At 37.5% G+C, this 25,694-nt stretch overlaps 1 protein-coding gene across 1 annotated transcript; it reads left to right on the top strand.

Moving 5' to 3' along the window:
* The first annotated feature begins 973 nt into the window (after positions 1 to 973).
* On the top strand, positions 974 to 22,808 carry ZNF570 (zinc finger protein 570). The gene is made up of 5 exons (XM_024733891.1): positions 974 to 1,451; positions 2,327 to 2,401; positions 6,345 to 6,471; positions 6,801 to 6,896; positions 19,156 to 22,808. Exons 2-5 carry the CDS (start codon positions 2,369 to 2,371, stop codon positions 20,508 to 20,510), a joined length of 1,611 nt encoding a protein of 536 aa, XP_024589659.1. The 5' UTR covers positions 974 to 1,451; positions 2,327 to 2,368; the 3' UTR covers positions 20,511 to 22,808.
* The last annotated feature ends 2,886 nt before the right edge of the window (positions 22,809 to 25,694 follow it).

Below are 25,694 nucleotides of genomic sequence, written 5' to 3' on the forward strand. Positions count from 1 at the left end.
TCTCTGGTGCTCTTCACTCCTTTGTGTAGATCCAGATATCTGTTTGTTATCCAAATACACATATAATAGGTCTCTTGAATTTCCCTTTCCACTCACTAATATTTTATTCATCATTTTTTAAAGCTTATTTTCTCTGTGTCTATCCCAGCACCTCACATAGCATCTGGCACACAGTAGGTGCTTTCTAATCGGATACCACAGGGCAGAATTCTTCACACAAACCTACATCCATTAGTATAATCCTCACGGTCTGCCGTACACAGTATCATACCACAGTCCTACTCCATTCTCCACCAGTCAGTCACTTTCTATCATAGCACATTCTCACACTTAACATCACAAATGTCACACACAATCACACACATGGTCACAGAAATGCACCATGCTCACTCCAACACACAGAGTTTTGCATAGTTACTCTCACAGAAACACAAAATGACAGAATCACAGGGTGGTGCACTAACTCACAAAATCAGTCAGGTGACAGAAACTTAAATAAAAACTTAAAATATAATCACTGTTGTTCTAAGGGGGTATAGAGTCAGGTTAAGGAGCCGTGAAGTGTCGGGGGAGAAGTGTAATCAGGGAAGCCCTCTTGGAAATGTGACATTTGTATCCGAACGTAGGGAACTTTGAAGATACCCGATATAGGAGCCACTTTAGGAAGAGGGGACACAGTCACATCCACCGTCACTAAATCACAAACACAGGAACCATATGCACAAGATGACACTCTCTACCCTGACCCCTCCCCTCCTGCCTTCAAGGTAAACCATTCCCTGAGAAAGAACGCCCTAGGGAAGGCGGGACTGGGTGGAAGCATAATGCACCTGCGCACTCCACTCCCAACTGCCCACCACACACCACACACTTTTTTCAGGTCCCCAGCTCAAAGAGAGGGACTCACTCTTCACGCACTTTGTGTAGACGCGAGCGCACTAGCGCGCGCCCACACACCACCCGGCCCCCTGCGACTAGCCCAAGGCTTGTAATTCTCTGCTGCGTTGCTTAGGGAAGTGAACCGAAACCCTGTGCCTGCGCACTTCAATCCCAGACCGTCTAGTGTGACGCTCGGCCAGTCTCTGTGGCAGACCCAGGCTCGGAGCTGAGAGGAATCATCGGGACTTCCAGGCTCCTTCTGCAAGGCCAGGGAGAGGTCAGCGTGGCAAGAGTCGGGGCACAGGGGTCGGTGTTACGAACCCCCAGAGGAGCTGAGCTGTGGCAGTTGAACCCCCGGGTGCCGAGCCTTTTTCTGGTCAGGACTACATTTCCCAGTGGCCCCCGCGAGCACTGGGCCCGCTGCGCCTTTGTGTCCTCCGGAGGCCCGGTCGCTTCTTTCCGGACCCACGGAGGCTGGGTTCCCTCAGAGTCAGGGGAGGAGGTGGGCCCGAGAGGAGGTTACCCGAGTTTTCCGGGCTTGAACCTGGTCTTCCGGCACTTCGGTTCTGCAGGTAGGAAGTGGGTTGAGGAGCGGCCTGTGGGTCACCCTGACGTCGGTCCCCGGGCCTTCTGTGTGACTCTTCGTGTGAGACGGGGTTGAGACCTTACGGTGCGTGAGCCTGCCACCCAATGTGCCTGTACACATCGTATCTGTGTGACTCTGGGTGCGAGTGAGTCGATGGTTGGTGCCACAGAGGGGAGACTGTGAGTGGGGGCGGGAGCATACTCTCTGTCTCCCGTTGTTCCTGTATCCTCGGCTTCTTTGTGACTGGAGTGTGAGATCACCGGTTGTGATACCCTAGTATTTGAGGCTGGGGGCTATGGGAGAGGGTGACGGTGTGAAACTGCCCGTACCCGTGGCCGCTGTGATCTGTGTAAGATGGTGGTTGGCGCTGTAGTTTTTAAGAATCTGTGAGTGTGTGTATGTTGTGTTTTGTTTTTTTTGTTTTTGCGGGGGGGGGGCGCTGAGTGAGACTCTGTGCCACCAGTATCTATTAAAGCTAACCAGGTGATGCCAGTGTGCCACCAAGTTTCAGAACCACTGACCTACTGGAGAGGAGAAGGAAAGTGGAATCAGGAAGACCTTTATCTGATCTCGGTGCTGTTATTTATTAGCTGTGTGTCTTTATGCAAATGATTACATTACTTGGAGTTTTTATTTGTAAAATCTAGAAAATCTCTTGTTAAAATAATAAATTAGGAAGTGATTTAGGCACAGGTTAAATTGCATGCAAGAAGATTCCTAGGTCTCCATTCTGCCTTCTCTCTATTGGAGGGAAGGGTGCAACAGAGGAAAGAGAAGCAGAAAAATTCTAAGCTAGTGATTCTGGATGCTGCAAGGAAAGCCTAGTTTCTCATGTTCTCTTACCCATCTCACTCATCTAAGGACACTGCCATTTCCCAAGAGAAGAGTCAAGGGGAGGAAAGAATGGCTGTTGGACTTCTTAAAGCCATGTACCAGGTGAGCTGGTGTTTTCTCTTTCCTGAAATATTTTCCTGCTTTTCAAAACAAGCAGACATTAATTTTCCTTCTGCTGAAACTTTTCTGGGTGACCAATCATGTCACTTCTTAAAACCCTCCAATGGATTCCCACCTGATTCTGGATAAATGTTGAAGTCCTTGCCTTGGCTTGCAAGGTCCTACATAAACTCGTCCCTGGCTAACCCTCTGACCTCATCTAATTTTTCCCACTCTGTATTTCACTCACTTGGTTCCAGCCACACTAGCTTCCTTGTAGTGATCTGAGTACATTCTTAACTCATGGCCTTGCACTTACTGTTCCCTCTGCCTAGAATGCTGTTCCCCCAGATACAGACCAACTTCTTCATTCTGGTCTCTGTCCAAATGTTCATTCATTCAACAAACTTTTGCTAAGCACCTATTAACTAAGAGGGCTTAATCCTAGTCTTCTTTTCTGCTCTGTCTACACTCCTTTGTTGATCTCACTGTTTCACAGCTTTAAATACCATCTATATGCCAACAACTACCAAATTGTATACAGCCCAGAAATCCAGACTCATATATCCAACTGCCTACTCAGCATCTTCATTTCGTTGTGGAATGGATACCTCAAATTTAGATGTCTCAAACTGAGTGAAATGAGCCATTGGAAGTTTGGGAGCATAGGAGTGGCATGATCTGATTCCCATTTAATAGGATCACTCTGGCTGCTATTGAAAATAAACTGAATGGGACAAGGATAGAAACAGGAAAATCAATTAGAAAACTCTTACATACTTCCCCATCTAAGACGTTCAAGCTAGAAGTCTTCCATTAGGAAATTTTGTTTGTCCTGCCTTCAAAATGTATCCAAAATCTGACCACTTATTACTACCACCAGTTTCCATTCTGGTATAAACCAATATCTCTCACCTGGATTATTGCTATGCTCTTCTAACTTGTCCCTCTACTTCCACCCTGTCTTTAGTCTATCCCCAACAGAGCAGCCAAAGTGATCCTGTTACGTATGTCATATTATGTCATTCCTCTTCATTTCAGGGAGAGAAACAATGGAAAGTATAGACAACTCTTTAAAACAGTTTAGCTGTAAGGGAAGAAGAGAAATGAGTGGTAACTGAAGGAGAAACTGTAGTCAACAAGGTTTTTTAAAGATGGGTATATGTCTGTGGGCTGATGTTAAAGATTCAATAGAAAGGGAAATTGAAGATGAAGAGGAGAGAGGAGGGAATTGCTGGAACACTGCTTGCGAAGCTGAGAGCAGCTGAGGTCTAGGATACAAGTGGAGGGGTTTGGCCTTTGCTAGGAAAGTGGGCTGTTCATTTATAGTAATAGGATCAAGTTAGAGTTTATGGGCCAGATGCAAGTAGATGTGTAGATGTTGTGGGAATTTGTGGAAATTCTCTTAAAATGGCTTTTGTTTTTTCAGTGAGACAAAGCAAGATCCTTAGCTGAGAGAAAGGATTGGGGGGGGAGGTATTGAAGATTGAGGAGAGAGAAGAAAGTATCAAATGGTCATTTAGGAGGGTGGGGGAAATGAATGGACTAGAGAAATGTATCATGTATGTAGGTAGAAATGTATCATTTTGGCCCCCTGGAAGTTAGTGATCATGAATTTAAAGTGAGACCAATTAGCATGATTTCTCTAGCAAAGTTCAGCTGTGCAGCTTCCAGAAACAGAGTATGCTGAGTGATGGCTGTGGTTTAACCAGGTGAGTATAGTTAAGTGAGAGGGAGCCGGGCAGTTGAGGGTATATGTGTGGGGGTGATTATAACAAATGGTTGTTCTAGGAAGTGAGGGTATGTGGGAGTGAAGAACAGTGAAAACGTGGTGAGATCAATGATTTGTAGGTTCTAGTGTGGTGGAAGAATTATCCTAATTGGGGTACCAGAGGGAAAAAACTGGAATATAGGAGGTGGAAGTGAGAGTGGGAGAGTTGAGATTATGGAGGGTTTTGTACTTATTGGTAACGACAAGGTCTAAGGCATGATCGTGAAGTGAGCGACTGTAGAAGTGTGGAAGACAGGCTTATTGGAGAAGATGGGGTCAGAGAACTGAGAGGCCAGGCTGTTGGAAGGGTTATTTATATGGATATTGAAACATATGGGTACTCCCATATGTTTAATGGGAGTACCATTGGAGAGAGTAACAGTGAGTTAGATGCTGAAGTGTTCAAGTAATGACAGAGAATTTGCATCTACGAGGAATTGGTAGATAATGGAAACAAGAAGTGATAGTGACATAGCCTGATTTCATGAGGTTGAAAACTAGGTATATATTAGGAAAGAGGGTGGGGCAATGGTATGGAAGCAAGTGTAAGGAGCAAAGAGGTCACCTACCTCACCTCCATGTGCTGTGTACAAGGGATTTGAGAAATAAGACAGTCACCACATGACAGGGCTTCAGGGAAAGTTGTCTTCTCCGTTGGGAATCATGTTTCTGTAAGGCAAAAACGTTAAGGGAACTGTTGACTTTCTTTAGACTGGTTTGATTATAATTATGAATGGATTTTGAAACCAAGTATTTGGTTAGAGTTCAAATATTTTAAGAGGTTCTTTGTTAGAGGTCAAATATTTTAAGGTTAGAGTTTAAGCTCCTTATGTTGACATTGTAATTATTTTCATTGACTGTATAAATTAAAGACTCAGTGAAAAAATGTGTATGTTGTATATAAAAAATTTATACATTTATTATACATATTTATGTAAGCTAAGGGAAACATTTTTGGAAGCATGTATACCACATGAAACAAACTCTTAACAGGAGTGTTTCTGCAATATATGAAGGATGTTATTGCTAGGGCAGAGAGAGAGAAATTCACAAACTACTTCATATAATTAAATAAGAAGAAAAGTTACTGTGTGTTGAAAAAACACTTTAAGAATTTTTATTTTGTAGAGACAGTTTTTTAAACTATGACAAAATTGTATCAAATGCCCAATTAAAAATCTTGCTTTGACAGATTCACCTCTTCTAATTTTGTAAGAAAAGAAAACAATTTACGAGTGTGTATGTGTGTGTGTGTATCCGTCCCCACACACAAACACATAATGTATGTTAGTTTTCATCAGGTGGTCACATTATAGAAACCTGGAATCCAGCTGAATCATAACATAGCTCCAAGTTTTTAAGAACTTTACTCAGCCCCTATAAGCAAAAACAGTATTATGGGGCTTCCCTGGTGGCGCAGTTGTTGTGAGTCCGCCTGCCGATGCAGGGGATGCGGGTTCGTGCCCCGGTCAGGGAAGATCCCACATGCCGCGGAGCGGCTGGGCCCGTGAGCCATGGCCACTGAGCCTGCGCTTCCAGAGCCTGTGCTCCGCCACGGGAGAGGCCACAATAGTGAGAGGCCCGCGTGCCGCAAAAAAAAAACAGTATTATGAGTGGAACACTCATTTCTTTACACAAAATTTTAAGTACTCTCTATAATAGTATTTGAATTTTAATGGCATTGATCATTTGCTTGATCTAGAACAGTTTTCAGAGATACAGCAAGCACTTTATGGTCTCATTTTTGATCCTCTTATAGCTTCTTGAACTTTGCAAAGCATTCATTCATTAATTCAGTTTATTCAGCAAGTATTTGAATGCCTCATGTGTGCCAGATACTGTTCTATAACTGGTATATAGCAGTGACCAAAACAAAAATATACTCTGCCCTCATGGACTTTACATTTTAATGGAGGTGGGGAGCAGACAATAAATAACAAAATAAGTACCATGTAGAAAAATAAGGAGGGTTAGGGGAATAGGCAACTTGGGTAAGAGCATTGCTTTTGTTATATACAGAATGATCTGAGAAGTACAAAAGCCCTGAGGGGGAACATTCTTGACATATTTGAGAATGTAATATATGGGAGAGCCCTGTGTGCCTGGGGCAGAATGAATGAGGTGAGTATGGGAAGAGATGAGGTTGTTTCACTTCATTTATTTATTTCATTTCAGGAGTTGGTGACCTTCAGAGATGTGGCTGTAGACTTCTCCCAAGAGGAGTGGGATTGTCTGAATTCTTCTCAGAGGCATCTGTACAGTAATGTGATGTTGGAGAACTACAGGATCTTGGTATCACTGGGTAATAATATCTTCCTGTAAAATTGAACTTATACTCATAAGGGGCACTTTGCTACCACCATTGTTGTGAATTTTTGGATAGCATCTGTAGTGCTTGGCTGAAAGTCTGCTGCCTGTGCCAAAGTAACGGGTTAATATTTGTGGAGTTGGCAGTGAACAGGTCTATTATTAATCTGTGTTGGAAGCTTCAACTTCCCTGTCCTTTGAATACATGTCCTTATCACAGTTTTCTCTGGCTTACTGCAAGCTCCCTCTTCCCTGATGATCAAAGAATTGGATGTGAGTTCTGGGATATCTACAGCATGACCAAATTCTGTTTCTTATATGCAGGACTTTGCTTTTCTAAACCAAGTGTGATATTATTGTTGGAACAAGGGAAGGAGCCCTGGATGGTAAAGAGAGAGCTGACAAAAGACTTGTGCTCAGGTGAGTGAAGAGGAATAGGCAGGCAAAAACCTTTGCAGGTGACAGCCCAGCGTGACTCAAAGGTATCACACCTCTTCACTCTTCTTTGTTGTTGGCATGTTCCTCTCAAATGTCCTAGGTCTTAGTAGAAGCTTGAGTCCTTTTAGTGTGTTCTCCCAAAGTTGATATTCTAAACTGTCTCTCCTTTCACATTTTGCCCCCTCTTATCTATTCTGAGTCCCCTTCCTTCCCAGTCTCATAAACCTCTTCCAGTCTTTAAAAAATCTTTTCCTAATCTGATGAACTACAAACAGCTGTAACTGAAGTAACAAGTTCAAATCCTAACACTTACATGCAGTGGAACTTTGGGCAAGTTACTTAACCTCTCTGTGCCTTTGTTTTGTCATCTATAAAATGGGATAATATTTTTAAGGTGCTTTCAACAGTTCCTATCTCATATTATGAGCTCAAAAGCTGTTAGCTGCTAGTATTATAATAGTAGTAGTTTATCTCTAAATGCCTCATTTTTCTCTTAATGGTCAGTTCATTCATTCCTTTAATCAACATTTATTGAATTTGTACTTTAAACAGAGTACTTGCAAGATGCTAGGGTATTATACATTTATGTAAATAATCAAATAGTTGATAGGCTTGTAGCAGTGATAAAATATGGCTGAAAATGGCACACATGAAAAGAAAGCTGACATGAAGGAAGCTCAGAGAGAGGTGAGAGAGGAGTCTGCTTAGTTGGGAAGATGGTCTTTAACAAAAACACAGGTCAGGGACTTCCCTGATGGTCCAGTGGTTAAGACTCCTCGCTTCCACTGCAGGGGGCATGGGTTTGATCCCTGGTCAGGGAACTAAGATCCTGCATGTGGTGTGGTGTGGCCAAAAAAAAAAAGGTCAAAAGCTAGAAAACATTTGAGGGAGAAGAGATTAAGAGGTTAGCTTTGTGGTGTAGGAAGGATTTTCAGATAGGCATAGGAAGCATTAAGGTGAAATGAAGGACTTAAAGTTCAGAAGAAAATTAGGGTCATTGTAAACATCTCTGTCAACACTACTCTCCAACCCATCCCCACCCCTTCCACTACCTCTCCCCAGTCTTTTATGTTCATGTTCAGTTTTCTAAGGAAAAATTTTGATATGGAACTGTAGTATCAAAGAATACATGGCTAAATTTTATTTATTAATTATTATTATTAAATAAATCATACACACATAAATATATTAGACTAAATATGTACTTTAGGTAATAATATAACAAAAAATGTACCTGCTTCTTAACTTAGGATATAGAAGGTTGTCAGTGCCATTTTAGGCCCTCAAGGGCCCCTGCCTAGTGATATATCACTCCCTACTCTTGGACCATCTCTACCACTCACTAGGGTAACCATTATCCTACAATTTTGCTTATCATTTCTTGACTTTTCTTTATTGTTGGTGCCATATAGCCCTAAACAAAATACTTATATTTGCATGTTTTCAATTTTTTATATATGGAAATATATTGGAAATATAGTATACAGATAATTCTTTTTTCAACTCAAAATTATATTCCTGAGATTCATCCATATTGATTTTAGTGACTATTTTTTATTGAATTTTTTTTTCCTGTTGAAATATAATGTATTCCACTGTGAAAAATCACAATTTATGCATTGAAGGGCATTTGAGTTGTTTCAGTTTAATGTTATTATAAGTGTTACTGCTATGAACCTTATTATACATGACTGATGGTGTACATATGCTGGAGTTCATGTAGAGAATATAGCCAGGAATTTACTGCATAATGCTATTTTACTTTCCAGATTACTTGTACTAATTTACATTTCTAACAGCTAACAGCTGTGTGTAAGAGTACTCATTGCTCCACATTCAGAATTGACAAATTTTTTGCAATTTTGATGGGTATGAAATATTATCTCCTTATACTTGTCATCTGAATTTCCTTGACTGCTAAAAAAATTTGGCATCTTTTTATATATATAAATGGCCATTTTGATTTCCTTTTCTGTGAAGTGCCTGTTCAAGTCTTCTGTTCAGTTTGGGGAATATATATATTTTTTATGAAGTATAGTTGATTCACAATATCATATTAGTTGCAGGTGTACAACATAGTGATTTGATATTTTTATAGACTATACTCTATTTAAAGTTATAAAATATTGGCTATATTCCCTGTGCTATACAATATATCCTTGTTGCTTATTTATTTTTTGCTGTGCCATGTGGCTTGTGGGAGCTTAGTTCCCTGACCAGGGATCGAACCCAGGCCCACTGCAGTGAAAGCACCAAGTCTTAGCCACTGGGCCACCAGAGAATTCCCACTTATTTATTTTATACATAGTAGTTTGTACCTCTTAACCCCCTACCACTATCCTGTCCCTCCCCCATACCTTCTTTGTACTGGTAACCGCTAGCTCATTCTCTGTATCTGTGAGTCTGTTTCTGTTTTATTATGTTCATTTGTTTGTTTTATTTTTTAGATTCCACATGTAAGTGATAATATACAGTATTTGTCTTTCTCTGTATGACTTATCACTAAGCCTAATACCCACAAATGGCAAAATTTCATTCTTTTTTTATGACTGAGTAGTATTCTATTATATATATTCACATACATACATATATATATATAGGTATATATGTCACATCTTTATCCATTCGTCTGTTAATGGACACTTAGATTGCTTCCGTATCTTGGCTGTTGTAAATAATGCTGCTATGAACATTGGGGTGCATGTATCTTTTTGAATTAGTGTTTTTGTTTTCTTCGGATATGTACCCAGGAGTGGAATTGCTGGATCATATGGTAGTTCTATTTTTAGTTTTCTGAGGAACCTCTGTACTGTTTTCCATAGTGGCTGTACCAATTTAAATTCCCACCAACAGTGCAAGAGGGTTCCCCTTTCTTCACATTGTTATTTGTGGTCTTTTTAATGATAGCCATTGTGAAATGTATGAGATGATATCTCGTGGTTTTGATTTGTGTAGCTTATGTTTTTGATTTTGATATTTTGTTTTAAGAAACCTTTCTATATTCTGAAGTCATATGGGTGTTCTCAAATTGTCTTCTAAAGATTTTCCTTTTACATTTAGGGCCATAATCCAATTGAAATTGTTTTTTGAGATTGAAGTATTTAATTTCTAAAATCAAATGTCTCAGACATTTACTGAAGAAATGAACTCTCTTTGCTTATTGTTCTGAATGTTACCTCTTAATATATCAGGTTATAGTATATATATGGGTCTGATTTTGAGCTCTGTTCCATTCCATTGATCTATTTTTTCTTACGCCAGTACCACACTATCTTAAATATTTTAATGTGATACTTCAATATCTGTTAGGGTAAGTCCCTATACCTTGTTTATGTTCTTCAGAATTTCTTGTTTGCCCTTTGGCCATCTAACTAAATTTAGGTCAATTTCCACTAGAAAACAACAAAAAGCTATTGGCTTTTGGTCCAAATTTTATTCTATATATCAATTTTGGAATTTGTTTTTATTTGTGAACATAGTTTATCTCTCCATTTACTTAGGTCTTTAAATTTCCTTCAAATGTGTTTTATAATTTTCTCCATAAAGGCCATGCACATCTTCTATTAGATTAATTCCTAGGCATTTTAGTTTTGTTCCTGTGTTAAATGTTGTTTGTGTTTTCAATTTGTTGCTCATACATAGAAATAAAGTTAACTTTTGTACTTTGACCTTATATCCAGCAACGTTGCCAAGCTCTCCCATTAATACTAGTAATTTTTAGATTTCCTTGGATTTTTCTGTGGGCAGGCATGTCTGTGAATAATGGCAGTTCCTTTATTTTAATTTCTTATACCCTTAATTTCTTTTTTCTGTTACCCTGTCTTAGATCACCAATATGGTATCAACCAAAGTAGTGATAGCAGGCATTTTTATCAACTTCTGGTCTCAATGAAAGTGCTTTAATATTTTGTAATTAATAATTCTGATGTTTAAATGTTTCTGGTAGATACCCTTTCATTACTGTTTGCTAGAGTTTTGTTTGTGTAAAGCTTTTGAGTTTTAATGTTTTTCTGTAACTGTAGATGATTAGATGATTTTTACTTTTTCATCTGTTTATGTAGTGAATTACATATTTAATGTTGAACCAATCTTGTATTCCTGAGACAAACCCATCTTCATCTTTTCCATTCATAGCTAGCTGCTATTTGCCAATATTTTGTTTAGTTATTTTGCATCTATGTTTGTCAGTGAGGTTGGCCTTCAGTTTTTCCCTTCATGTACTCTTCTTGTCAGATTTTGGAATCAGGATTGTCCTAGTTTCATAAAATCTGTTGGTGAGTATTCCTCTTTTTCTTCCTTAGAAGAATTTGGGTAAAATTTTACAAATTTGTCTTTTGAATGTTTGGTAGAACTTTGTTCATCTTGGCCTGAGATTTTTTGTGTGTGAAAAGAATTTAAACTAATAATTCAATTTCTGTTATAAGATTTTGTGTTTTTTATTCTTATAGTCATGGAGTTATGGTTTTTTTCTAAAAATTTATAATTCTTATGTAAGTTTTCAAATTTATTAGATAAAATTATTCATTATTTTCTCTTATCTGAAGTTGGTAGTATATGTAAATATGACCTCTTTTTCCTTCTAAAAAGGGAGAAACATCTTTCAACTTATTAATGTTTTCAGACATTTTTTACTTCACTGATCCTCTCTAATTTATCTTTAAATTTTTTTCATGTATTTCTCCTCTACTATTTTATTCCTCCTATATTTTTTATGCTATTTTCTCTTTCTCTTTTTTGCTGGCTTTTAAACTTAGATAATTCAGTGTTTTTGAGGCTTTCTCTTTTCTATTATAAGCATTTAAGACTATATTAGGAATATAGTTCACATATTTTGATATGTAGCATTTTTGTTATCATTGTATATCTTAACATTTTCTAATTTCTATTGATTTTTTTTCTTGACTATGAATTATTTGGAAGTTTTAAGTTGCAAATTGAAGGTTTTTGTTTGGTTTAACTACATTGTGATTGGAGGATATGGTCTAGTTAACATGCATTCTTTGAAATACTTTGAAACCTCTTTTACATCTTAGGGGTTAATTTTGGTAAATATACTGTGTTCTGGAGAATGTCTGTGTGCTGCTTGTGGAGTACAGCATTTTATATATGTTCATTGGATTAAGCTCATTAATTGTGCTGGTCAACTCTTCTGTGTCTTTATGGATTTAAAAAAAAATCTCTTTGAGCAGTATTTTGCAAGTATTTTATAAGGTGATACGTTTGGGGGATTATCTTTCTGGTGAATTCTTATTATTATTGTTACTCTTTAAATCTAGTGATGATTCTTCCCTTAACTATTTAGCTTAATATTAATATAACTATATTAGCCTTCTTTTGTTAATATTTCCTTAGTTTAGTTTTTCCCACCCCTTTACTCTCTTACTTTCTATGTGTTCTTTTTGTGAACAGTATATAGCTAAACATTTTTTTGTCCAGTCTGATAATCTAATTGTGTTCTTGTTGAGTTTTAGGAGTTCTCTATGTACTCTGGATATTAACCCCTTTTCAGATACATGATTTGTAAATATTTTCTCCCATTCCATCCGTGGGTTGCCTTTTCACTCTGTTGATTATGTCCTTTGATGCACAGAAGTCTTTAATTTTCATGAACTCCAATTTGTCTGCTTTTTTCTTGCCTGTGCTTTTGGTATCATAACCAAGAAATCATTGCCTATTATAATGTCATGAAGATTTTTCCCTATGTTTCCCTCTAAGATTATTTTAGTGTTAAGTTTTAGGTTTAAGTTTTTGATCCATTTGGGGTTAATTTTTGTATATGGTGTAACAACTTCTTTGTTTTGCATGTAGATATTTAATTTTTCCAGCGCCATTTATTGAAAAGCCTGTCCTTTCTCCAGGGAATGGTCTTGGCATGCTTGTGAAAAGTCATTTGACCATATATGTGAGAGTTTATTTCTGAGCTCTCTGTTTTCTATTCCATCAGTATATCTATCTTTATGTCACACCACACTGTTTTGAGTACTGTAGCTTTGTAATAAGTTTTGAAACCAGGAAGTGTGAGACCTCCAACTTTCTTCTTCCTTTTCAAGATTCTTTTGACTATTCAGGGTCCATTGAGATTACATATGAATTTTTGGATCAATTTTTCTATTTCTGGAAAAAGCATTGGGATTTTGATAGGTATTACATTGAATCTCTAGATAGTTTTGCGTAGTTTGGACATCTTAACTTCTAATTAACTTCTGGATATTAACCCCTTCTAATTAAATTCTAATTAACTTCTAATCCATGAACACAGAATGTCTTCGTTTATTTTATTTTTTTAATTATTTTTTATTTTCGGTACATGGGCCTCTCACTGCTGTGGCCTCTTCTGTTGCGGAGCACAGGCTCTGGATGTGCAGGCCCAGCAGCCATGGCCCACAGGCCCAGCCACTCTGCGGCACATGGGATCCTCCCAGACCGGGCCACGAACCCACATCCCCTGCATCAGCAGGTGGACTCTCAACCACTGCGCCACCAGGGAAGCCCCTCTTCATTTATTTATATCTTTAATTTCTTTCAGTAATGTTTTATAATTTTCATTGTAGAAGTCTTTCACATTCTTAATTAATTCCTAAATATTTTATTCTTTATTGATGCTATTGTAAATGGAGTTGTTTTCTTAATTTTCTTTTCAGATTGTTCATTGTTAGTGTATAGAAATGCAACTGATTTGTGTGTGTTGACTTTGTATTCTTCTACTGTGCTGAATTTGTTAGTTATAACAGGTGTTTGTTTTTCTTTTGTGGAGTGTTTAGGATTTCTACATGTAAGATCATGTTGTCTACAAACAGAAACAATTTTATTTCTTCCTTTCTAATTTGGATGTTTTTTATTTGTTTTTCTTGCCTGATTGCTCTGGCTAGAATCATTTCTGACTTTAGTTGAATTGCTCTTTTTTCTTAGTCTTATTAAAGGTTCATCAGTTTTGTCAATCTTATTGAAAAAACAACTCTTGGTTTAGTTGATTCTATTGCTTTTTAAATTCTCTATCTGGTTTATCTCTGCTTAAATCTTTATTATCTTCTTCTTTCTTCTAGATTTGGCTTAGTTTGCTCTTTTTCTAGTTTGTTAATATTGTTGATTTGAGATCTTTCTTCTTTTGTGATGTAAACCTTCACAGCTATAAATTTCCCTCTTAGCACTGCTTCTGATGCATCCCATAAATTTTGGTATGTCATATTTTTATTTTCATTTGTTGTAAGATATTTTTAAACGCTTCTGTGATTTATTCTTTGACCCATTGGTTGTTTAAGTGTGTGTTGTTTAATTTCCACACGTGTGGATTTTCCAATTTTTATTTTGCTATTGATTTCTAGTTTCATTCCCTTATGATTAAAAAAGATAGTTAATTTGATTTCAATCTTTTGAAATTTATTAAGACTTGTTTTATGGCTAACATATAGTTTATCCTGGATTCATGTTTATTTTCTTGATGAATGTTAGTATTTAAAAAAAATTTTTTTTTTCATGATGTTTTTGTTTTTGTTTTTTTTGGCCTTGTCACACAGCTTGTGGGACCTTAGTTCCCCAACCAGGGATTGAACCTGGGCCCAACGCGGTGAAAGTGCCGAGTCCTAACCACTGGACTGCCAGGAAATTCCTTAAAAAAAAAATTTTTTTTTTTCTTGCAGTGAGTTTGCCAAACTGCAGAATCTGAGAGGACAGCATTCCACAAGATTGTGCTTATTTCAAACACCAGCTGCAAGTTAGGGGATCCTCAGGGCCACCCTCATTTGTGACCCGCTGGCTACATGTTTGGGAGTGCCTACAGTCACCCTCAGGTTTAATAATTTACTAGAATGACTCACAGTACTCAGAGCAAGAGCTATATATTATCATTACAGCTTTACTGTAACAAAGACTACAAATCAGAACTAGCCAAAAGGAGAAACACCAAGGGTGAGGGCTGGGAGAGTTGCAAATGTGAAGTTTCTGTTGTCCTGAGGGCCCACCAGGCATCTCAACATTCAAAAGAATATTACCAACCAGGGAAGCTCTCGCAAGCTTCAGTGTCAGAGTTTTTTGGTTTTGTTTCATTATGTAGGCATGATTGAGTGAATCATTACCCAACATGACTCAATCATCTCCAGCCTTCCTTCCTTTCCCAAAAGTCAGACTGATATCATGGTGGCGCAGAGCTCCAACCCTTTAATCATATGGTTCGTCTTTACAGCATGGTTAGCCTCCAGCCTGAGTCATCTATCTCATTAGCAAAAACTATCTAGGGGCTCATCATGAGTCACCTTACTAGTATTAATCATCAGGTGTAGTCCAAAGGGCTCACCATGAATAACAAAGACACTCCTTCCAGGAGTTTAGATGGCTTAGAGGTTACCTCCTGAGAAATAGGGACAAAGGTCTGCCAAATTCTTTATTGCACAGTTCTTTTAAGAAATCACAGTAGGCTCTGACTGTAATTGAACGGACATAATAGGTAAATTTAGTCAGACTTTGTGGCTTTACATTGTTGGTTCCTCATATACAAAAGCAAAGTGTGTATCTTCTCCCTTTATTCAAATTTTTTGGGGTGGTCCATCATTAGAATTGTAAAGCTTTTGTTCTTTTCTTACAAAGTTTATTTCTAGGGTTTTTTCCCTCTTCATTGTTGTTGTTGTTGTCAATGTTAAAGATATCTTCTGAGACTAATTATTTTCTTTATGCTTTCTTCTATTGCTTTTTAAAATTGATTCTAAAATTGCAAAATAATATTCTTATTTGAAAAAAGAAGTATAAATAGTACAGTAATTTCCCCCATAGCTTTTATATTCTATTCTATATTCTATTCTTTTATTTATCTAATTATTCATATGTGGCGTTTTGCAAGTCCCAATGTATACTTTGTATATAAAGAAAGATAATTCTTATTAATGGTTACTATTACTAGCTGTCTTTTTTTGCAGGGGTGGGGGCACACCACGCGGCTTGGGGGATCTTAGTTCCCTGACCAGGGATTGAACCTGTGCCCTCAGCAGTTAAAGCGTAGAGCCTTTAACCACTGGACTGCCAGGGAATCCCCTTTGTGACATTTCTTAATAATATATTCCAAACTGTGTATGTTACTGTGAAAGTGTATTTTATACTTCTTCAGTATAAATCATCGAACAAGTTGATTTTTATTATAACCTTTAATGTCATGTGGTATTAATGTTCTCAGCCCTGATTTTTTCTTGCTTACATTTGTCCTTCTTAATCTCTTTGGGTTTCTTCTCTTTTCCTTAATATCTTAATGTTGGAGTGCTCCAGGGTTCACTCCTTGCTCCTTTCTCTGCTATCTACACTCATTCTCTTAGTAATTTAGTCTCTTTAAATACCACCTATATGCTGGCAACTCCCAATTTAAAAACCTCTAGTCCAGACTTCTTTTTTTATTTCTGAATTATAGTTGATTTACAATATTATATTAGTTTCAGGTGTACAGCATAGTGATTAAAAAATTTTATAGAGGAGCTTCCCTGATGGCGCAGTGGTTATGAATCCGCCTGCCAATGCAGGGAACATGGGTTTGAGCTCTGGTCCGGGAAGATGCCACATGCTACAGAGCAACTAAACCTGTGCACCACTACTACTGAGCCTGCACTCTAGAGCCCCCGAGCCACAACTCCTGAGCCCGCGTGCCACAACTACTGAAGCCCACGTGCCTAGAGCCCGTGTTCCGCAACAAGAGAAGCCACTGCAGTGAGAAGCCCACATGCTGCAATGAAGAGTAGCCCCCACTCACCACAACTAGAGAAAGCCCGCATGAAACAACAAAAACCCAACAGAGCCAAAAATAAATAAATACATAAACTTTAAAAAAAATTTTATAGATTATATTCCATTTATATAATTATAAAATATTGGCTCTATTCCCTGTGCTGTACAATATATCCTTGTAGCTTATTTATTTTATACATAGTAGTTTGTACCTCTAAATCCTCTACCCCTATCTTTCCTCTCCCTGCTTCCCTCTCCTCACTGGTAACTACTAGTTTGTTCTCTGTATCTGTGAGTCTGTTTTGTTATATTCATTTGTTTGTTTTATTTTTTAGATTCCTCGTATAAGTGATAACGTACAGTATTTGTCTTTCTCTGTCTGACTTATCACTAAGCCTAATACCCTCCAGGTCCATCCATGTTGTTGCAAATGGCAAAATTTCATTTTTTATGACTGAGTAGTATTCTGTTGTATCAGTATACATATACCACATCTTTATTCATCTGTTGATGGATACTTGGGTTGCTTCCATATCTTGGCTATTGTAAATAATGCTGCTCTGAACATTGGGGTGCATATATCTTTTTTATTAGTGTTTTCATTTTCTTCAGATACATAACCAGGAGTGGTATTGCTGGATCGTATGGTAGCTCTGTTTTTAGTTTTCTGAGGAACCTCTGTACTGTTTTCCACAGTGGCTACACCAATTTATATTCCCACCAACAGTGTAGGAGGGTTCACTTTTTTCCACATCTTCACCAACATTTGTTATTTGTGGTCTTTTTGATGATAGCCATTCTGACAGGTGTGAGGTGATATCTCACTGTGGTTTTTATTTGCATTTCTCTAATGGTTAGTGATGTTGAACATCTTTTCATGTGCCTGTTGGCCATCTGTATGTCTTCTTTGGAAAAGAAGTTCTTCTGCACATTTTTTAATCGAGTTGTTTGTTTTTTTGATATTGAGTTGTATGAGCTATTTATATATTTTGGATAACAACCCCTTACCTCTACCTTAAACTTAGTATCATGTGTCCATCTGCCTTCTCAACATTTCCATTTCAAAGTCTGTAAGACATATTAAGTTTATGATGTTTAAATCTCAACTGTGGATCTTCTATACCTCATTACCTAAGCTTGCTGTACCCATAGCCTTTCCCATCAATGTTGATGGCTATTCCATCCTTCCATTGTTCAGACCATAAACTTTGAAGACATGCTTGTCTCATCTCTTTCTATTACATTCTATATCCAATCTGTTGGTATGTGCTCCTGGCTTTTCCTATAAAATATACCTAGAATCTGACCACCTCTGTATACCTCCACTGATATCTCTCTGGTCTGAATCATTATCATTTCTCACACTGATTGCTACAATAGTAGGTCCCCTTCCTTCTCCCCTTGCTTTCCACCTTCCAGTATTTTCATTAAATCATAACTAGATATCACTTCTGTACTCATACCACTTCAGTGGCTCTCTATCTCACTCAGAGTAAAACCAAATTTCTTAGGTGGCCTATAAAGCTTTAATAATCTGATTATCCTTTACCCCCTGACTTCATCTCCTACTACTCAGTCCTCTCCAGCCACAGTGGCCTTCTTGCTATTCCTCAAACAATCCAAACATGCTTCTACTTTTAGGCTGTTTCTTCTGCCCAGGATGTTCTTTCTTTAAATATCTAAGTAACTAACTTTTTCACTTCCTTCAAATCTTTGCTTTAATTTTTTGTTTGTTTGTTTGTTTTTGGCTGAGTTGGGTCTTCGTTGCTGCATATGGGCTTTCTCTAGTTGTGGCAAGTTGGGGCTACTCTTTGTTGCAGTGCATGGGCTACTCATTGCAGTGGCTTCTCTTGTTGTGGAGCACGGGCTCTAGGCGTGCAGGCTTCAGTATTTGTGGCATGTGGGCTCAGTAGTTGTGACGCATGGGCTTAGTTGCTCTGCGGCATGTGGGATTTTCCTGGACCAGGGATCGAACCCATGTACCCTGCATTGGCAGGTAGATTCTTAACCACTGTGCCACCAGGGAAGTCCTGCTTTAAGGTTAACTTATTAATGATTCCTACTTTGACTTCACCAACACTCCTGATCTCTCTTACCCTGCTTTTCTTTTTCTATAGCACTTAGTACCTTCTAACATACAATAAAATTTACTTATTTAGCATTTATTTTCTGTCTCCCCCAAGAACATGAGATCCATGAAGGTAAGGATCTTCATTTACTCCAATATGAAAGCATATAGAACCTTGTACCTGGTACAAGGTTCAATGAATGTTCTTGAAAGAAGTAACTGTAAAAATGGAGATTATTTCAGTTCCTGTATTATTCATACATGCATAAAATTATAACTGAGTCCAGTCACCTACATAAGTCTTTCTTGACCTGAGATTTACCTTATTGATTTTCTTATAACTCTAATCATTCCTCCTCAAGTTTCTCTATGATGTATTTTCAGTTTCTGTTCTTACACACTTCAGAACTACTTTCATAAATGTACTTTCTGGTACCTAATAGAGTAGACATTTTTTTTCTTATTATTTTTCAGACTGGGAATCTTTGTGTGAGACTGAAGAGTTAACCCCAAAGCAGGACATTTATCAAGTGCGATCATCTCAGAAAGTAATAGAAACACTTACAAGCTGTGGCCTTGAGTACTCCAGATTGAAAGAAGAATGGAAATGTGAGGGCCACTTTGAGAGGCAACCAGTGAATCAGAAGGCTTGTTTCAAGGAAAAGACAATCGCTCACGAAGAAGCCCCTGTTGATGAAAGAGGACAAGAATATAACAAAACTTGGGGAAGTTTCCATCCCAGCACACTACTTCATACACAACAGATAATCCCCAAAGAGGAGAAAGTACATAAACATAACACACATAAAAGCTTTAAAAAAAAATTAATGGCTATTAAGCCCAAGAGTATCTATACAGAGAAGAAACTTTTGAAATGTAATGACTGTGGAAAAGTCTTCAGTCAGAGCTCATCCCTTACTCTTCATCAAAGAATTCATACTGGAGAGAAGCCCTATCAATGTATAGAATGTGGGAAGGCCTTCAGCCAGAGATCAAATCTTGTTCAACATCAGAGGATTCATACTGGAGAGAAACCCTATGAATGTAAGGAATGTAGGAAAGCCTTCAGTCAGAATGCACACCTAGTTCAACATCTGAGAGTTCATACTGGAGAAAAACCTTATGAATGCAAAGTGTGTAGGAAAGCCTTCAGCCAGTTTGCTTACCTTGCTCAACATCAGAGAGTTCATACTGGAGAGAAACCCTATGAATGTATTGAATGTGGGAAAGCATTTAGCAATAGATCATCTATTGCCCAACACCAGAGAGTTCATACTGGTGAGAAACCTTATGAATGTAATGTCTGTGGGAAAGCATTTAGCCTTCGTGCATACCTTACTGTACATCAGAGAATACATACTGGAGAGAGACCCTATGAATGTAAGGAATGTGGGAAGGCTTTCAGCCAGAATTCACACCTTGCTCAACATCAGAGAATTCATACTGGAGAAAAACCTTATAAGTGTCAGCAATGTAGGAAAGCATTCAGCCAGATTGCCTACCTTGCTCAACATCAGAGAGTTCATACTGGAGAGAAACCCTATGAATGTATTAAATGTGGGAAGGCTTTTAGCAATGATTCATCCCTTACTCAACATCAGAGAGTTCATACTGGAGAGAAGCCTTACGAATGTAATGTTTGTGGAAAGGCTTTTAGTTACTGTGGGTCCCTTGCCCAACATCAGAGAATCCATACTGGAGAGAGACCCTATGAATGTAAGGAATGCAAGAAAACCTTCAGACAGCATGCACACCTTGCTCATCATCAGAGAATCCATTTTGGGGAGTCACTGTCACCACCCAATCCAGTCAATCACCAAGTCCTGTAGACTATCTCAAAAATACTTCTGGAATTTATACTCTTTTCTCCATCTCTAATGTTGTCATCCTTGTCTAAGATTCATCTCACCTGGATCACTCTATAGCTTTCTAACAGGTTTTCCTGTATCAACATTTGGTCCCCTTAAATTCATTTCCCACCATGCACCCAAACTGATCTTTTTCAAGTGTAAGAATACACACATCACTGCTTCCAGTTAAAAGTTTTTTTGGCTTGCTGTTGTTCTTAAGCTAGCATCCACAGTCTTTAAAACTGTCTATGAGGAGCTTCATTATCTGGTTCTTAGATACCTTTCAGCCTTATTTTATTCCAGTCTCTCTGGGCACTAGGCACCTCCCAGGTCTAAGAGCTTAGATTCTGGAAAATCATAGCTCTACCACTACTGTAGCATTGTGTGATTTTGAGTAACTTGCTTGACTTATCTAAACCTCAGGGTTTTCTTTAATTCTTAAAATAGGGGTAATAAAGGATACTGTATTGTAGAAATGTGAGTATTAAATGAAATAGTGTCTATTGTAGATTGGTGCATATTAAGTAAGAAAGTTGCATGCAGAGTACTTAACATAGTGCATCAAATATAGCAGATATTCAATTTAATAATAATAGCTAACATGCATTGAGTGCCTACTTTGCACCAGGCACTGTTCTACATACTCAACACATATTAACTCATTTAATCCTTACAGCTAAAACAAGATTCCTTAGTGGATAAAGCAGAACATCATGGGAAGCAGCAGGTCAGAACTGGGGAAACCTAAAAACTTTAGAATGTATGTGGGAGTGTTTGTACTCTAGGTGAGTAATTGATATAGACAAGAGTAGTAGAACTATAACACAACCAGTTCTAGGAGGTTTCTAAAGAAACAATTGGATAAACTAATTAAAGAAAATGAAGATTCACTGAGAAAAATGCAGAACTTATATTTAGATCAAGAAAAGAACAGAGAGTATTGCAATTAACTCCAAAAACCCAATAAACAGAAATTTATACTGTAGCATAAAAAGACATCAGTCCCAGGTCATTGTATGGGTGAATCTAGGTGATTTCAAAAGCATTTAAACTGTTTCCTACCATAGAAAAAGTATATAAATTTTTATCAAGTGATTATAAAATTGAAACCAAAAGGGGACTGAGGGAAGAAAACTACAGTCAAATGTAGTTTGACTACATTTATATATATACACACATGCATATATATACTTTCATTCAGTGAATTTTGAGTAACTACTGTTTGCCACACACTGATTTAGACATGAGGAGATAACATGATCAATACAAAGACCATGTCCTCATGGAGTTAAAACAATAGATTTTCTAGGCCCAGAAAACGGAAGAACAATAAAATAAATTGAAGGGTATTATATAGCCTAGGCTGAAGAGACTCAAGATAACAAAGTTATCAGTTACTCCTAATTTACAACTTCACTGCAGTTCCAAGCAAAATTCCTCAATGGGCCTTTTTGCCCTTTAATTTCACAGCTTTGTTTTGAAATTCATCTATGAAGTGTGAATTCTAAAGAACAAGAAAATTATCGAATCTAATCTATTTGTAGAAATTTTGCATATGATAAAGTTGGTTTATACCAGTAGAGAAAGGATGGATTTGGGAGTAGTAAAATAATTGACAATGTATATCATGGCAGTAAGGGAAAAAAATAAAATGAACTATTTCAAAATCATCACATTAAAAGCATCACAGTACCTATTACTGGGAAGATGTGGAGCAATAGGAATATTCATACAGTGCAGTTGAAAATAGTTTTTTAAAAATAATGTATCAATATCTAGTAAAGTTGAAGATGTGGATACTCTTTGACCCAGCAATTCCACACTTAAACCTCTACAGAGCCTCTCCTTATGTGTTCAGGGAGATGTACATGAAGACCCACTTCAGTGTTGTTTGTGAAAATGAAAAGTTTAGGGTAAGCAAAACAATTATTAGGGTTTAAATAAGTTAGAATTGAAATTAATGAACTAGAGATACTTTTATCAATATGGATACATCTCAGAAACTATTGAAATCGAACTAGAGGGTATTTTGTGTGATATGGTTCCACTTATTTATATAAAGTTTGAAAACATGCAAATCAACACTATGTATATTTTTCATGGCTAAATACCATATGGAAATAGTGTAATAACATTTATGGAAATAATCATCAAATTGTGATGACCTCTGGGGAGGGAGAAAAATGAGATTGAGGAAAGGATGCAAAGGGAGGTATCTTTTAATCATTAATTTCTTTAAAAAACAACTGGCCAGTTCTAAATTGATGGTTGTGGGTTTTTATTCTCTGTATCTTTCTATATGTTTAAACTTTCATAATTAAAAAAAATTTAAGTAATGTTTGCTTTTGTCAGTTATTCCTTCACTATACGTCAGGCATGCCATATTCACCATTCATCCAATCCATAGTCACCATTTTCTTCAGAAAGAAGCTCGTATACAATTGCCTTCCAGATGCAATCACTGTTAACAATTTGGTGACTGTCCTTCCAGGCATCAGAGTTTTGAAAATGACTATATTTTTACGCTGAGAGTTTTATATCCTACTTACTGCATTTTTCCCCCCATCATTCCTTTTTGCCCCCAGCTTTATTGAGGTAGGATTGACAAATTAAAATTATATATATTTAAGGTGTACAACATGTTTTCGTATATTTATACACTGAAATGATAACCACAATCAAGCTAATTAACACATCCATCACCTCACATAGTTACCATTTGTGTGTACTACATCTTACCATCAATATGATTAACAGTCACTCGCTATTTCCCCCCAACCACTCCAGGCCCTGGCAACTGCTAATCTACTTTTTGCTTCTATGAATTTGACTATCCTGGACATAAATGGAATTATACAATATGTTGTGTTTTATGACTGACTTCTTTCCATTAGCATAATGTTTTCAAAATCCATGTTGTAGCATGTATCAGTACTTCGTTCTCCTTTTAAAAAAATAGACTTTATGTTTTAGAGAAGTTTTAGGTTCACATCAAAATTGAGTGAAAGGTACAGAGATTTTTTTCATATGACCCCCCACCCCCACACACGCTTAGCTTCCCCCATTATCAACATTCCCCACTAGAGTGGTACATTTGTTATAGGTGATGAACCTACATTGGCATATTATCACCCAAAGTCCAGAGTTTACACTAGAGTTTACTCTTGGTATTGTTTATTGTATGTGTTTGGATAACGTTATGATGACACAAATCCACCATTATAATATACAGAGTAGTTTCACTGCCCCGAAATTCCCTGTGTTCCATTTATTTATCCCTGCCCACTAACCTCTGGCAACAAGTGTTTTGTTGTGTCCTTCATTTTGCCTTTTCCAGAATGTTATATAGTTGATATCATACTGTATGTAGCCTTTTCAGACTGACTGCTTTCACTTAGTAATATGAATTTAAATTTCTTTCATGTCTTTGCATAACTTGATAACTAATTTCTTCTTAGCACTGAATAATATTCCACTGGCAGGATGTACCACAGTTTATTCATTCACCCGCCAAAAGGCATCTTTGTTGCTTCCAAGTTTTGGCAATTATGAATAAAGCTGCTCTAAACATCTATGTGCAGGTTTTTGTGTGTACATAAGTTTTCAGATTCTTTGGGTAAATACCAAGGGACCCAATTACTGAATCATATGGTAAGAACTTCATTCCCTTTTATTGCCCCAAATATTCCACTTCATGGTTTTGCCACATTTTATTTATCCATTCATCAGTGGGGAGACATTTGGATTGTTTCCACATTTTGACTATTATGAATATTGCTGCTCTGAACATTGTGTACAAGTCTTGTGTGGACAAAAAAATAAAAATATGTTTTTATTTCTTTTGGATATATAACTAGGAGTGGAATTCCTAGATCATACGGTAATTCTTTTTTTAAAATTAATTAATTCATTCATTCATTTTCGGCCATGCCGAGTGGCATGCAGGATCTTAGTTCCTCGACCAGGGATCAAACCAGTGCCTCCTGCAGTGGAAGCGTGGAGTCTTAACCACTGGACCGCCAGGGAAGTCCCATAGATCATATGGTAATTCTACGTCTGAATTTTTGAGGAACTACCAAAATGTTTTCTAGTTACCACATCATTCTTAGTGTCAATGTATGAGGGTTCCAATTTCCCCACATCTAAACCAGCGCTTATTATTGTTCATCATTTAGATTATAACCATCCTGGTGGGTGTGAAGTGGTACTTATTACCTATGGTTTTGATTTGCCTTTCCTTAATGATGTTGAGCATCTTTTCATGTTTATTTTCGATTTGTATATCTTTGGAGAAATGTCTATTCAAATCCTTTTCAAATTTTTAAATTGGTGTCTTAGTTCAGGATGCTATAACAATACCATAAATTGGGTGACTTAAACAACAAACATTTATTTCTCATAGCTCTGGAATCTAGAAGTCAAAGATTAAGGCACTGGCAGATTTGATGTCTGGGATGGACAGTCTTCCTGGTTTGCAGATGGCCACCCTCTCATTATGTCTTCACATAGCCAAGAGAAAACTCATCTCTTCGTTTCTTTTTTTTTGACAGCACTAATGCCATTCATGAGAACTACACCCTCATGACCTAATTACCTCCCAAATGCTGCACCTTCCAGTTGTGGGTTAGGATTTCAACATATGCATCTGGTGGGGTGGGGGACACACTCAGTCCATAACAGTGGGGTTCTTTTTATTGTTGAACTGTAAGAGTGCTTCATATATTCTAAATACAAACTCTGCTATGGTCTGAATGTTGGTGTGTCCCCCACCCAACAAAAATTCACATGTCAAACCCTAATGACAAATGTAATGGTATTTGGAGGCGGGGCCTTTGGAAGATGATTATGTCATGAGGGCAGAGTCCTCACAGATGGGATTAGTGCCCTTATAAAAGAGCCCAGAGAGCTCACTTGCCCCTTCTGCTATGTGAGGACACAGTGAAAAGACATCCATCTAAGAACCAGAAAGTGGACCCTCACCAGGCATGGAATCTGCCAGCACCTTGATCTTGTACTTTCCAGCCTCAAGAACTGTGAGAAATACATTTCTGTTGTGTAAAAGCCACTCAGCTATGGAATTCCTTATAGCAAAAGGACTCAGACAAGTTACTTATCAGATATGTTATTTATAAACATATTCTCCCATTTCGTAGGTGTCTTTTT

The sequence above is a fragment of the Neophocaena asiaeorientalis genome, unplaced genomic scaffold, assembly GCF_003031525.2.
Source record: "Neophocaena asiaeorientalis asiaeorientalis breed wild unplaced genomic scaffold, Neophocaena_asiaeorientalis_V1.1 scaffold280, whole genome shotgun sequence".
NCBI lineage: Eukaryota > Metazoa > Chordata > Mammalia > Artiodactyla > Phocoenidae > Neophocaena > Neophocaena asiaeorientalis.

Coding starts and splice junctions, on each gene's coding strand:
- ZNF570 (XM_024733891.1), top strand. CDS start 2,369: ATGGCTGTTGGACTTCTTAAAGCCATGTACCAG. Junction 2,402..6,344: donor TTCTTAAAGCCATGTACCAG/GTGAGCTGGTGT, acceptor ATTTCATTTCAG/GAGTTGGTGACCTTCAGAGA. Junction 6,472..6,800: donor CAGGATCTTGGTATCACTGG/GTAATAATATCT, acceptor TCTTATATGCAG/GACTTTGCTTTTCTAAACCA.